Source organism: Camellia sinensis, chromosome 14 (genome assembly GCF_055761805.1).
Source record: "Camellia sinensis isolate YWXY chromosome 14, ASM5576180v1, whole genome shotgun sequence".
Lineage (NCBI taxonomy): Eukaryota > Viridiplantae > Streptophyta > Magnoliopsida > Ericales > Theaceae > Camellia > Camellia sinensis.
In genome coordinates, this window is record NC_138974.1 from 105,125,298 (window position 1) to 105,141,300 (window position 16,003).

The 16,003-nt window shown below is 41.7% G+C and overlaps 1 protein-coding gene across 1 annotated transcript; it reads left to right on the forward strand.

Annotated features, from left to right (window-relative positions):
- The first annotated feature begins 368 nt into the window (after positions 1–368).
- LOC114297228 (uncharacterized) lies at positions 369–974 on the forward strand. The gene has a single exon (XM_028241624.2). The coding sequence runs from the start codon at positions 369–371 to the stop codon at positions 972–974; it is 606 nt and encodes a 201-aa protein (XP_028097425.2).
- Positions 975–16,003: the final 15,029 nt, after the last annotated feature.

The window sequence follows — 16,003 nt, forward strand, 5'->3', positions numbered from 1 at the left end:
AGAAAGGGAAGAAGTTCCAATGGGATGATCGATGTCAGTTTTCCTTTGAACAGGTCAAGCAATACTTGTAGAATCCACCTGTATTGTCACCACTCGAACCCGAGAAGCCGCTAATCTTGTACTTGTTAGTGAAAAATTCAACCATGGGGTGTATGCTAGCTCAGGAATTAGAAACAAAGGTGGAGAAGGCCATCTACTATCTAAGCAAGAAAATGCTGGATTACGAGACGCGCTACACTCCCCTCGAGAAAGCTTGTTCAGCTTTGGTATGGGCAACGAGAAAGTTGAGGCACTACTTCTTAGCTCACTCCATAATTCTGGTTTCGAGATTAGATCCCATCAAATATCTCTTTGAGAAACCGGCACTTATGAGTAAGCTAGTTCGTTGGTTGCTCCTTCTCTCCGAGTTTGACCTTAAGTATGTCACGCACAAATCTGTCAAAGGAAGAACCGTAGCAGAATTTTTGGCAGACCACCCAGTGGAAGGAGATGAGGCAGTAGAGTACCTATTCCCAAATGAAGACATTCTGCGGATAGAAGAGAAAACATGGACAACGTACTTTGATGGAACGTCTAATCAGTATGGTTATGCGATAGGTGTGTTGCTTATTGCACCTGATGACTTCTATATACCCCTAGCCTTCAAACTCCTGTTCAAACTGTCCAATAATGAAACAGAATACGAGGCATGTATTGTTGGATTGGAAGCTGCTCTAGAACTAAGGGCAATAAGATTGAATGTCATCGGAGACTCAAACTTGGTTGTTTCTCATGCTAACAGGGATTGGAAGTTCAAGGAAGAAAACATGAAGGCTTATCATCAGGCCCTATATATTCTAATTTTGAGGTTTAAAAAATTAATGTTTACACATCTGCTAAGAGAGAACAACCGATTCGATGATGCGTTGGCAACTCTATCTTCCATGGTAAACATCCCACTTGGGGCGAAGATGCGTCCGAATATCATCAAATAGAAATATACGCCTACTTATCAGATCATCGCTGCAATAGAGAAGGGACAAAACAAAAACCCTGGTACTACAACATTTTGAATTTTTTGGAAAATGAGACGTATCCACCAGGGGCAAATGCCAAAGATAAATAGATAATACAACGCCTGGCCATCCAGTTCATTATCTGTGGAGGTTTGTACAAAAGAGGCCATCTGCGAATGCACAAGCTATGTGTTGAAGAAGAGGAATCGAAGCGTCTTATGGAAGCCATCCATAGTGGAGAATATGGAGCACACATGAATGGTGTGATGCTAGCTCGAAAAATCCTTAGACAAAACTATTATTGATCAACTATGGAGGAGGATTGTATTAGTTTTGTGCGGCGATGCCACAAATGTCAAATCCATGCTAATCACATGAATATCCCACCGTCAAAGCTCTACAACATGACTTTGCCATGGCCTTTCTCAGTTTAGGGAGCTGATGTCATTGGGGTAGTCTTGCCAAAAGGCTCCAATGGACATGAGTTCATCTTGGTGGCAATTGATTACTTTAGTAAGTGGGTGGAAGCTCAGTCTTACTCTATGTTTAAGGCATCACATGTGGCCAAGTTCATCAAGAACAACATCATTTGTAGGTACGGTGTGCCGAATGAGATCATCTCTGACTAGTGTTTGCACTTCAAGAAAGAGGTGATCGTTTTTCTTGAGAAATACAACGTGGCTTTTCACAAGTCATCAACATATAGACCATAGACTAATGGAGCTGTTGAGGCTGCTAACAAGAATATGAAGAACATCATGTGGAAGATGGTAGAGACCTATAGAGACTGGCTAGATAAACTGCCGTTTGCACTTTGGGGTTACAAGACGTCAATTCAGACATCTATAGGGGCTATACTCTATTCGCTAGTGTACGGGATGGATGCTGTTTTGCCAATTGAAATTGAAGTACCGTCGCTGTGAGTTATGGTCGAGTGTCAGATAGCGGAGGGGAATTGGCAGCAGAGCAGGTTTGAAGAGTTGATGTTGTTTGATGAGAAGAGGTTGAAGGCATTGTACCATGTCCAGGGTTACCAGCGTAGAATTGCTAGGACGTTTAACAATAAGGTTAAGTCCAGAAACCTCAAGGAAGGAGATATGCTGCTAAAAGACAACCGAGTTTCCATCCATAACCCTTGGGGCAAGTTTAGACCCAATTGGACTGGTCCTTACATCATCAAATCAATCTGGTTGGGAGGGGCGATTATTCTTATGGATTTAGATGGTCTGGAATTTTCACAGCCGATCAATGTGGACAAATTGAAGAAATATTATCCTTAAGAGGCTCGCTAGACCGAAAACCCGAAAGGGCAACCTAGGTAAAAGTTAGAGCATGAAAAATTAGAAACAAAGAAAAACAGAGCGCACAAGGTCGAAAACCCAAAAAAGCGACTTTGGCAAAAGTTAGAGTACAAAAGGAGAGTGTCAATACTTGAGTGAACTTGAACCGAACTACTTAAGGCTTGATTCTCATCTTTGGGATACGTAGGCAAGTTTATCCCGAAGTTCGGCCATAAACATCTCTGACTTAATTGTTCTATCCATTTGTTTGCTCGGGCCATCTCTATCCATTGTTTTCTAGCTGGGTTGTGTCATCTTCATTTGGTAGAAGGGCCAGTTGCAAGATAGAGCAGTGATGATGAATGCAGTCATGGGCAGTTATGATCTTCTGATTTGGGGTAGTACACCTTAAGGATTGATTCTGTGTTTGTCAGGTGGTGATCGTTTCCGAAAAATTATTTTGAAAAGTTTTAATGAATTGATTTTTCTCAAAAATTTTACCTTTTACAACTTATAAACCATTTTTGGGACCGAAAAGGAAAATTTTCAGTGCTCACAACTTTAATTCCATTGATTTCAACAAGTACATTCTCCAACTCTCTGATTAAATTAAAGTTGCTTTTACATCTTAAAAGCTCGAAAAGAAAGTCGAAAGCAATAAAACTAGGGGCACAAATAAGTCAGGTAGTTCTATGTCTTCTGCCTGCACTAGTGGAAGTCTCTGCAACCAAAGATGGCCTAATCTACATCTCGTCCTCAAGCCAAGGTAAGCACTCACTAGAAAGGGTGTAATCAAAGCTAGGGGCAGGGGCCAGAATCTCTCTCATCCTCCAAGCAGCGAGGTTCCGAGTCAAGTGCGAAGCACGAATGGGAAATGGAGCCGGGTACTCCACCTCTTCACCTGGACAAGTATGATCATGTCGGAACTGCCATCTGAACCAGAAAGGAAAATAGAATACGCAGTGCGTAAGGCCAATCAACTGTATACCCGGTTGTCGGGACATGCTGTGGCTCATCTTAGTCAAATTAAGCCAGGGGCAATGCCAAGCAATGTCAATTGCAGATCTATTGCACATCCAGTCGCACCACCATCCCTCCAAAGGGAAGTCCACTAGCTGCTGGCAGAAGAAGTAGGCTTGGGCTACGTACTCGGGGCAAGGGTTCATCACTTTCAGCTTATCCGTGAGCCATACCTGGGAAGGGATGAAAAATAAGAGAGATTAAAGAATAGAGAGGTGTACATTGAGAGAAAAGTAAGAAAAGGGTTTAAAGACGAAAATAGAGAGTGAGTGCCATGTGATGCGAGAAATTATAAATAAGAAAGGATGGGAAACAATACCTGAAGAAGCAGTGGACTCCTTGAAAATTGAGTAATCTCTCACCGATAAAAAGCATCTAAACCCATCAGGGTCTCGGCCAATGCGAAACCCATGTAACTCGTACCCTCTTTCAACCATTGGGCCACTTCAATTAACCTAATGCTGGCTCCACTGTAACTAGGGGCAAGTAGGAAGTGTGAGAGTAAGCATAAGTAGAGGGCATGTTGGCGGTAACCTTGCCAGAGAAGGTCACTCTTGTTTCTAATGATGGAAAACCGATGAATTAAGCTGGGTATATCCAGCTCCCCTTCATGAGCTAGGAACCAAACCTCATGTAATGAAAGCCCACACATTTGTCCAAGTGCCCGGGCATGGACGAAACGGGGATGCGGCATGATTTCTTTGTCATGTCAAGATGCCATTAAAGCTTTAAATTCTTCAAGGGTAGGGCACATTTCTTGTGATCTGAAACGAAACACATGCGTAACCAGGTTCCAGTATCGGACCGTGACGTGAATGAACGAAAAACAAAGCAAAGTGTGGCTCCAAAGAAAAAGAGCGTTTATACCGAAACCGCGAAAATTCACCTTTTCTGAGCCGTCCAAAGTGGCTACCTAGTCTCGGAGCCTATTGTTGAGCAAAATCTCCATCGTGAGAGGAAAATATCAAATATTTGCTATTCTGACAGAAAAATAGCATCGGAGCACCTTTTATAGACTTTGAGAAGAAGCAGTGCATAACAGCTGGACTGCACCCACTGACATCATTTTTGGGCCCAACCGTGCCTCATTGGAGCCTGGTCGTGCCTATTTAGACCCGACAAGGTCTAAGTGTCAGCCCAAACCAGTGCAAATTACAGAAAAGGGCTGGCTTTTGCCTTGGTATAATGCGACTGTATTTTGAGTTTTGTTTTGTTTGTATCAAGTGTTTTTTAACGTTTTTAGGTTATTTTCATTGTGTTTTTCCGTTATCGAGTTGTATTTTACATTTTTTCCGATTGTAGGTTGTTATCCAATTCAAGAATGAATGTAAGAGCAAGCATTCACAGTTTTAATGTCTTGTACAAGGTTGTTATACAAAGTTGCGCCATTCATTCATCACATGTTTTTATGCAAGAGAAGTCATCTGCAAAATCTTTTTTTTTCATAAACTGGTGGGTCTAACCCTAATTATTGTTTTACAAAAACCAAAAACAAAATAAAAGTCTTCAAAAACAAAATGCAGAGGTCTATCTGAAGCTACATAGTTCCTAACTACAAAGAAAGAAGAAAAGAAACGTAAAATCAACCCATCCCTCTTCCTTCTCGACTACAGAGGAGGTGCATCACTATCATTGCTAAGACTGCTGGACTGGATGTCGGCCTCATCCCCCTCCTCCTCGGGGTCATGTACTCGTCAAGGGAATCCACAGGAGGTGAGCGCTGTCTTACTTTGCCTTTCCCCCAATCAGCCCATCCTCTACCTCTCTCTAGGCCCCGTCTCCCTCTCCTCCACCCAACTGGAGGAGGTCCTGCAACTGCATCTAGTGCTGGCTCAAGCTGAAAAAGTACAGATATCAGGATAGACTCAACAGATTTATGGGCAAGTTTGTATCAACAGTGGACTATGGACAAAGTGTACCTCCATCCCGTGAGAGACCGGAGCAGTCTGTCTCCTCCGCACCATGAGAAACAGCCGGTCAAAGAAGGTCATCAACATACCTTGTAGGCACCTGCAAAAGAGAAAGGACTTGAGAATATGGGTATAAATAATAAAACACAGTGGAACAAAAAAAAAAGTACAGTGGTGTAGCTCGAATTTTCATGCACCCTTTCGGAAGACGACAAACCCTACAATTAGGACCCCACCTGTGGTTCTGAATCTGATTTCACAAGTGCAATGTGAAACAGCGAAAACACAAAAAGAGTACAAATCCGGCAATTCTTTTTGAAAAATCGATGTTTAAATCAAGTGCCAAAAATGGACTACTTTGCCAGATTTCAGAGTTGCCACCTAAATATTTTTGAGAAATTTAGGAAACCCGAGACTCGTGCCGAAGGCCATTAGTTTTTCATCACCAAAGTGTCTCGGCTTGGGAACTTAGGTACGAGAGGGGAAGGTCATGAATTGAGCACCCCACTCGCCCGATCAAAGATCGGCCTTTACTAATCATGATGTGATTCTTATTTACATTATATGATCTTATTCTGATTTATTAGCTATATTACTATGCGATACGCACACAAGGTATAGACTAATATTTGCAAGAATTGGAACATTTGACTTCATGTTTTTATTTGAAAATTGGTTTGTGAATTTACCACTTGAAAAAAAAGGGCTAAAATGGACATTTAATCAAATTATCCCAAGTCAAGCCACTAGCCTTCATCCACAGGCATTCAAACAGTTATATCAATTAAGCAACTAGCCTCATGGAAGTATTCTTGGACATGGCAACACAAAAATTCTATGCAAGATGCTAAAACATAAAATTACTCACCTAGTACTCCGAGCCAAAACAAAGAAAAATAATTAGAGAAATATGCATACTCCTAATTAATGCAATATGACTAATGTAACGCATGCAAAGATGCAACTAATAAGCTCGGCTACTAATATGACATGTAAATAAAATCAAGACATGTGATTTAAGCACATATTCAAAGAAATGTTTAACTAACAATGCAAGTTAGAATGATGAGTCGAGCTTTCATGCATACAAAACAAGTGGATGCAAATCATGGAAAATGCTAAAAAAACATGATGTTTCTATGCTACCATCATAAGCGGAGAAATAAAATGGAGAAAGAAATAGGGATTGGAAGACATACACACATTATTACAATTTTTCCCTTACGCAAGAGGGTGTGAATCAATGTTTGAGAGTCTGAATTAAACTAATTATTACAAAACCGAATGAATGAATAAGCGACGAATTAACTAGCGAACTACTCTATTACAACAGGAATAACAATGAGAAGTAAACTAACTATCTAAGTTAATTAGCTAATAATAATTACAAATAACAATAATGATAATTACAACACTAATAATTAACAAGACTAATTATAACAAAAATAATAAATAAATTAATTACAACAATACATGGAGCATTAACTGACAATAATTATGTAAGCAAGGATGCACAAGGGTTGCATGCACAATGCCCAAGAATATATCTGTCTGCCTAGGCTTGCTTTGTTTCACCTTTAGCCACTGCCCTCTGTTTTCTGCAAAATACATGCTGACCAAACATTGATGGGAAAGCCTCAAGAGAAGGTTGGAATCGTTTCCAAAACCATCAATGAACAATTTGATTACTTAATAATTTCGGATACAATTTAGACAAAGATGAATAAATGCAATGAATAACAACCACCCCTCCCTCCTATCATAGAGTGAACTCAAAGAGGGAGGTAGAGACGCTTCAAGGTTCATCAAAACATCATGAATTGATGTAAGACAACCCTTGACACAATATATACTTCATTTTCTTTATGTGGGTTGGTTCATTTTAGCAATTTTTAGACCTTTCCATTCTTTAGTCCATTTGTCCAAAGTGATAATTAAGTCCACTAAATGAGAAGAAATGTCAAATGAGAGGTGATCTTAAAAATGAAAGACAGACCATGTCATTGACGATGAACCTTCGTAGAGATTAAGCCATTGAGCATAGGTCTCATTTTCATGCTTTGAACAACCATCAATCGGTTGAAATAACTCTCAAACAAAGTGGTTGCAGAAATGAACACATGAATTTGATTATTATAATGAGACTCTTAATATGAAAATTACCCAAAGAAAAGCTATCAAAGCATGGGTAACACAACACAATAAGCTAGATATGAGGACTTACAACACGACAAGTTATTTATTCAAAGCATACACTAATTAAATAAATTAGGACAGCCCTAAAACAGCCCCTAATATGCTAAAAACTGTGGCTAAAATCAAGAGAAGGTAAGTAAAAAGAGTAATGGAAAAGCTATGAAACAAAGCCTAAGGAGGGATGGCTAACCCCTCCACTTTTTGCAATTTTAAATCACATATTTCAACCCCCAAAACAATCCAAGAGCAGTCCCAAAACAGCCCAAAAATAGTGGCTAAAAATGTGTTTAAATAGCACAAAAAGATAGACAAAAGCAAGAGATATAAAGCTAGTAAGCAAAGCTAAGGAGGGGTGGTTAACCCTTCCACTTTTGGGAATTCTAAACCATATTTTAGCCTCTAAAAATAGTCCAAAAATAGTCTAAAAAACAGTCTCAAAATAGTGGCTAAAATCAGAGAAATAAGTGGGAAACATAAGGATATAAGCTTGGAATGAGGTTAAAGGCAGGGTAGTTAACCCCTCCACCTTTGGTAACTGTTAAATCACAAATTTCAGCCCACAAAATAGTCCCAAAACAGTGTACAAAGCATGTAGAAGAGATGAAAAGAGTAAAAGAGAAATAAGGAAGAAGATAAAAGAAATTGTAACTCTTGAAAGAGAGGATGCTTGTAGTTAAACAAACTTGATTCCAACACCCTCAAGTTTTATGAAATATGGTTTGAAACTTCAACAAAAGCTTCATGAACAAGCTCTAATGGTGTATGTATTGTGTATGTATAGCTAAAGAAGGTTTGAGGGTCAAAGGAGGAAGGAAGATGGAAGGAGGTCTATTTAGCTCTTCAAAGCTTTTGGAAATTTTGCTAACCTTAAATTCTAAAGGAAGAGGTCATATTTATAGAGTTTGAGCCAAAATGGTCAAAAATATCTTCAAACAAAAATATTTGTTCAATTCCCGCCAGTTGTCTGTCTGGCACTATTGAGACACGGCCGGGCCTAAAAAGCAACTCAGGAAAAGTTTTCATTGAGGCCCGGCCGGGCCTCAATGAAGCACGGCCAGTTCTAAATGGACACGGCCGGGTCTAAAATTTTTCATTTCAAGCCCGACTTCAAACAAGCATATCTCCCTCATCCGGACTCGGTTTTAGGTGATTCTTGAGTCTAAATTGAAGCCCCAGAAGTCTAATTTCCAATGGTGGTATCCTCACATCTAAATTCTAATTGTGCAAAGAGATATGTCTATTTTGAAGGCTGCTCATTCTAACTCAACAGTTTGATGCTCAACTCCTTCCCCAACTAGTTTTCTTCCCTCCCCTCCTATTTCCTTTAACTCCAAACCTATAAACAAGACGTTTTAAAGATTTTTCAAAGAGTTCACCTCCCTTCCCTTTATTTCCATTTTTTCCTTACTCTGTTTATCGAAAAGTGCAATATTTTAAATAAAATGAGAGCCCTGGAACATCGTAGAAACATTTGGAAAAATATTTTGAAAAAGAGGGCTTTAAGGTCTAATAGTTTGGCCAAAATGGGGTGCAAGGTTTGAGATTAGAGCTTGAATCCAAATTTCTTCGCTGAGAATTCAAAGGATTGCATAGTGTAACTTTCATCATCGGGTGCTTATAATAAAGCGCCCAAGTCTTAAGGGCGGTCAAAAATGGAGTGTCTACAAGTGGGCAGAAATATAGAGAAGTGTATACCTACTTGACGCCGGGAGCGACCACTAACATGCGGTCCCTCTCTTCAATATGCTTAAGGGGGATCTGCTCGATCACCCCATCTAGTTGCATGTATACGACCTCTGTCGGTATTGCAGAAAGCCCCGGAACAGGAGCGGTAGCGGGAACACCTCCGACAGCGGCATCAGCAACAGCAACCTCAGGAAGTGCGCAGACCACACCCTTAGTAAAAGGGGCCATCACCCGAGTCTGTAAGAAGGCAATGAAATCAACGAGCTCGTAGTACCGATCACCATCTTTCCCCAACATAAGGAAGTCAATCTGGTGTCCATCGTGGAGATCATCAACTAACCTCATGCTTGAAGAGGAAGAATGTGGAATGTCAGGATCAACTATGCCTCGAGTCTGACGGAAGAACCTCTCTCCCAAGTAATAGGCCCTGTCGAAAGGGCCCTCGAACAAAATCCACATAGTGGAGGTATGCCATGCGGCAACATAGGCTGTTCTTGCTGCCTGAGGAATGCCTGTCCAAGGATGCCAGTCAATCTGCGAGCGGAAGATACAAGTCAAGTATCAGATATCAAGGGTTGAACAGTATGGAAATAGCAGTATGGAAACAGTAAAAGCAGTAAAAGATAAAGGCTAGTACTAGATTTTGTTACCCTCTCTGTGGTGACGGTGTCAAAGAAATGGCGGAAGTAAGGGAAATCACGGTCTACGCACCGGCGTCGCTCAAACTAGGAGTTGTAGTACCGAGATCGGGGTACTGGCAACTCAATCGGCCTCACTGGAACTGGGCCAAGGGAAGTGAAATATGTGTAAACCCACAGATGCAAAAAAAAAAGGGAAAACAAGTTGAGGAATCATGTGAACAAATGAAGTGGATATAAATAGGAGATGCAAAGCAGAACAGAAAAGGAAGTGTGAGGTGTACCTCCCAAACCCTCCAGTAGCCGCCAAGTGAATCCACTTTGTGGTAGGATACGGAACTCATGTAGCAATACAGGGTGGCTAGGCCAGCGCCACCGAAGTCGTACTCTACCACTTCTGGTGGATGTTGTAACAAGTCCGCGGGGGGCGGGGGGGGGGGGGGGACCTCGCTGCTACAGTTCGGACTCTCAATTTTTGTTGCGGTTCTAAATCTGAACCAAAGAGTCCAAATCCGGCAAATCGTTTTGAGAAACAGATTTTTGAAAAAGTAGTGCCAAACATGGACTGCTTTGCCAGATACAGAGTCGCCACCTAAATATTTTTTTAATGGGGGAATTTAGGAAACCCTGACTCGGTGCCGAAGGCCACATGTCCGTCATCACCGGAGTTGTCTCGGCTCGGGAGCTTGGGTACGATCGGGGAAGGTCAGTTATGAGCACCCCCTTTCGCCCGGTCCGAAGACCGGCCTCTACTAACCGTGATATCCGTTTTTGAAAACTTTACGTGTTCTTAAACCAATTATTAGCCTAGAATTACTATGTTATGCGCACGGCAAACAAGTATAGACTAGATTGCCTAATTTGGAAATAAACATTGCATATCCGTTCGGTTTGAAAATGCTTTGGAATTTGCTACTCGCAAGTAGGCTAAAATACGGATTTCAACGAGTTTTTCCAACTCAAACAATCCAACCTTCACCCACAGGCATTCGAAACAGTTTAACACATAAGCATCTAGCCACATGTTAAGCATGCTGTCATGGCAATATTCACACTCATGTGATATGCTAAAGCGGAAATACTTACATAGTACTCCGTGCCAAAACAAAGAACTTGTTAGCAAACATGCATGATCCAAGTCCATGTGAAGTGCCTAATGCATCGCATACAAAATGTTACTAGAATAGGCTCGGCTATCCTAAACATGTCATGTGAAAATGCACAATTATCACGTATTCAGTTTGGGAATTGAAGTATTGATGCAGTTAGCGTGATGTACCGAGCCTAATGCATGCAATACAAATGCATGGATGCACACATGCATAGCATAAGGTATGCTGAATTTAAACATGCCCTAATCTACCATCGTAAGCAGGTAAATAAAAGGGAAGAAAGAAGTGGGGTTGGAAGACATACACACCACCCACGCACACTTATTACAGACTTGCCCTCGCTCGGAGGGACCGAATAAATATTACAAATTAACTAACTATGCAAGCTAATTAATATTACAAATTGCCTAATTTAATTAACAAATTAAATAAATTAATTAAAACAGGAAAACGCCTCGGGAAGCGCGCCACCATGCATGGGCTGCCTCTGTTTTCCTTCCTTTCCTCCTCTGGAGGCTGTCAAAGCCTCAGGACTAATCCCTTGGACAGAGAGGATCACCACCGGCTGATTGAAATTGCCACCGGCAGTGTGGTACGGCCATCAGCACAAAATTGAATCTGTCGGCAGAGAAAATGGTGCCGGTCGGCACATTACACTGCCGGTCGGCAGAGTATTCCTGCAGAACCTGCAACTCACAGCAACAGAGGGCAAAACAAAGCATGGCAACACAATTCAAGGCATGTATGCACCAACCATGTCCCTTATCATTGTGATGACTCAAAGGGACATGTGCCTCGGTTCTCGGACTACCAATTACGCATTTCCATGCATGATGGCCCAAAGAACCAAGCATACAACTTTGTTTTCAAATGTATGCAAACCAATCAAACAAAACTCCCAATCCCTATCACCCAAATCAAGGGACAAGGAATGCATGCAAGATGCAATGCAACCTAGGCATACAAGCTAAGGATGCAACATGGCATGGCAAGGCACTTATGCAAGCATACAAGCATACATATGGCAATGCAAACTAATGGAAAGGTGGTCTTATACATGAATTAGGCAGCTCTAATAAGGCCTAAAACAGTAGCCGAAGTGCTAAAAAGTGAGGGCTAAATGGCATGCACACACATATGCACATAAAGACCAACACTTAAGCACAAATCGAACAACATTCAAGCACACTTGAAAGGGACAAACATGAACAATTAGCATGCATTATAAGCTTTGAAATCATGCTAATACATGGTGCCAAACCAAGCAACAAATCAAGCCAAGCATGCAACAAATGGCCCAAATGCTCAAGGCAAGTCAATAGAGCATTGGACTACACTAAGCAAGACCAAACATGGCATGAACTTATTGACCAAAATAGAGTTTTGGGACATCAAAACAAGGCCTAAGGACCACTTAGATGGCATCTAAATGACCCAAAACAAAGGCATGCACAAATGGTCAAAACAAGGAGCATGCAACACATGCTTTCAAAGCATTAAAGAGGCATGCAAGGCAATCAAACAAGCATGGAAATGGGACTGAAATGGCATGTAGAATGATCCCAAATCACCAAAACAATGCAAAGATGGCATGCTACACATGCACATACTCAAGGCCAACAAGCCCAAATACAAAGGAGCTATATCAAGCATGCCAAAAGCACCCCAAACGACTATGGACAGAGCTAAAACATGGCAAGATAAGCATATAATCTTCACAAGACTAAGCCTAAAACATGCTCCAACAAAGGCTAACAACCTAAGGCACATTAAGGCATAAACAAGGCATTACATGGCAACTATGCTAAGCATGCATGGAGTTCCAAAACCAACTTGAAATCATGTTATATTATGGATATATAAGCATGAAAAACAGCCTAAACATGCTCAACACACACTCAAACATAGGCTTCCTTTAGAGGCCAAAACATGCCCTTTTCAAGGACAACAAGGAGAGGGGGGCCCTCTCCTTCTTGGGACTTCAAAGCATCATCTTCACCACTGAAATCCCTCAAGATTTCAGTGGTGAAGAGACCTCAACACCAAAATCCCGGAGCTAACACAAAATGGTTCAAAATGAGGCCTTTTGAGGCCTAAGGGTGGTCAACAACCCTCAAACAAGAAAACACTCTTAACAAACAATAAAGAGGGCTTAAAAATAGAACTTTTTTATGTTATACAATAATCACAAAAACAGCTCTAAGATAGGTATAAAATCAAAGCAAGAATGGGGGAAAAGGGACTAGTTTCTTACCCTTGTAGTCCTCTTCAACAATGGTGCTCCAATGGCCTCCTTTGGCTTGAATCCAACACCAAAATCTCAAAACAAACCCTTTAGAACCTCAGCTCCAAGAGGAAGGTGAAACACTAGGTGTTTGTGTGCAATAGTGAGACACAAAACACCTAGTGTACAAAATAAGAGGGAAAGAGAGATAGAATGTGTATATCTAACCCTAACCCTAGAAAAACCAGAGCTTGGTCTGTATTTTCCTCTCTCAAAAATGTCTAAAAGCCCTCCTTTGCCTTCCTTGCCTTAGAGAGAGCTTCCCTCTATAGCCTCTTGTAAAGCTTACAAGACAAGCTTTGCAAGAGGGAGATCCCTCCATACACGTCTATGGAGGGGAGCAAAAGCAATACAGCTGTCTAAAAATATCTGCAAAAGCAGATGAACAGCAATCGGCAGGCCAAAAATGCCATCTTGGCCAAAAAGAGTGCCGGTCGGCAACAAATAGTGCTGACCGGCAACAAAGAGTGCCGGTCGGCAAACTATATTGCCGGTGGCAGCAAAAACCAGCTGGTGGCATCTAGCCACTGCCGGTGGTGGGTAGGGATGGTCTACAAGCCCTACCCTGCCTCTCAAAGGAAAATGCAAGTGTTTGGTGCAAAACCAGACACTAAACGGTCGAGTTCGGGGATCCTGAGACAAGGCGCGCGAGCCGAGACCTCCGGGAATTCCAAACGAACACAAACATGGATAATCACCGAGTGTTCAAACGGTGACGTCCAAGTCTTGAGGACGGTCAAAAAAGGGGTGTCTACAGTTGCCCCTCTTTGACAGAACTCGAAAGTCATAACAATGACGGGAGTGAATGTCAAAGCCCAGAGACGATCCATTTTTGACAAGGCCGAAGACTTAGACAAACATACAAGACAAATAAGATATGCCCCTGGAGGCAGGGGCAAGATGCAAGACAATGCACGAAGCCGAGCATAACTTATGATCATGCAAATAAAGCTGTAATGAAGCAAACATGCGACAGTTTTAAGCTAGCATACCAAACTACACTACAATGCAGAAAGGATGTAAGAGAATTATGGAATTCTCAATACGTCTCACTCGGAGGATACAATACCTGTCCGGTTCGTCTGGTTGCACCAACCTCAAATGAACCGTACATACAATATCGTGCCTGCAAAGAAAACAAACTTAACAGGTACAATATTGTTAGCAATATGCATGACAATGCAAGAATAGTGTACTCGAAATGCGTGACAGCGCAAAGCAAGTGGGGAGCATAACAATGCTGTGGAAATACAAACATGTAAGTGGAGCATGCGGTCTACACCGGTAACGAATTGATCATAAGCATGCGGTCTACGCAGGTGATGAAATCAATATGGGGTCTACCCAAACGAAACATGCGGTCTACGCAGGTAATGGAGTTAAGATGCGGTCTACGCAATCAAAACATGCGGTCTACGCAGGTAATGAAATTAAGCATGCGGTCTACACAATCAAAACATGCGGTCTACGCAGGTAATGAAATTGAACATGCGGTCTACGCAATCAACACATGCGGTCTACGCAGGTAATGAAATTAAACATGCGGTCTACGCAAGCAATACATGCGGTCTACGCAGGTAATGAAATTGAACATGCGGTCTACGCAATCAAAACATGCGGTCTACGCAGGTAATGAAATTGAACATGCGGTCTACGCAGTCAAAACATGCGGTCTACGCAAGTAATGAAATTAAACATGCGGTCTACGCAATCAACACATGCGGTCTACGCAGGTAATGAAATTAAACATGCGGTCTACGCAATCAAGACATGCGGTCTACGCAGGTAATGAAATTGAACATGCGGTCTACGCAATCAAGACATGCGGTCTACGCAAGTAATGAAATTGAACATGCGGTCTACGCAATCAAAACATGCGGTCTACGCAGGTAATGGAATTAACATGCGGTCTACGCAATCAAAACATGCGGTCTACGCAGGTATTGAAATTGAGCATGCGGTCTACGCAATCAACACATGCGGTCTACGCAGGTATTGAAATTGAGCATGCGGTCTACGCAATCAAGACATGCGGTCTACGCAAGTAATGAAATTGAACATGCGGTCTACGCAATCAAAACATGCGGTCTACGCAAGTAATGAAATTAAACATGCGGTCTACGCAATCAACACATGCGGTCTACGCAGGTAATGAAATTGAACATGCGGTCTACGCAATCAAGACATGCGGTCTACGCAAGTAATGAAATTGAACATGCGGTCTACGCAAGTATTGAAATTAAACATGCAGTCTACGTAATCAAAACATGCGGTCTACGCAGGTATTGAAATTGATATGCGGTCTACGCAAATAAAGAATTAACATGCGGTCTACGCAATCAAAACATGCGGTCTACGCAGGTATTGAAATTGAGCATGCGGTCTACGCAAATAAAGAATTAACATGCGGTCTACGCAAATAAAGAATTAACATGCGGTCTACGCAAGTAAAGAATTAACATGCGGTCTACGCAAGTAAAGAATTATCATGCGGTCTACGCAAATAAAGAATTGATATGCGGTCTACGCAAATAAAGAATTGACATGCGGTCTACGCAAAGAGAGAAATAACATGCGGTCTACGCAAGTAAAGAGATGATTACGAATATGCGGTCTACGCAGGTAATGTAATTAACATGCATGACAATGCAAAATGCAATGAGATGCGCAAAACAGCGCGACGGAATGCAATGCACAAAACAGTGCGACGATTTGAAATGCACAAAACAGTGCGACGATTCGAAATGCACAAAACAGTGCGATGTGCAGAACAGCGCGAGGTTTGAAATGCACAAAACAGTGCGATGCGCAGAACAGCGCGAGTTTGAAATGCACAAAACAGTGCGATGCGCAGAACAGCGCGAGGTTTGAAATGCACAAAA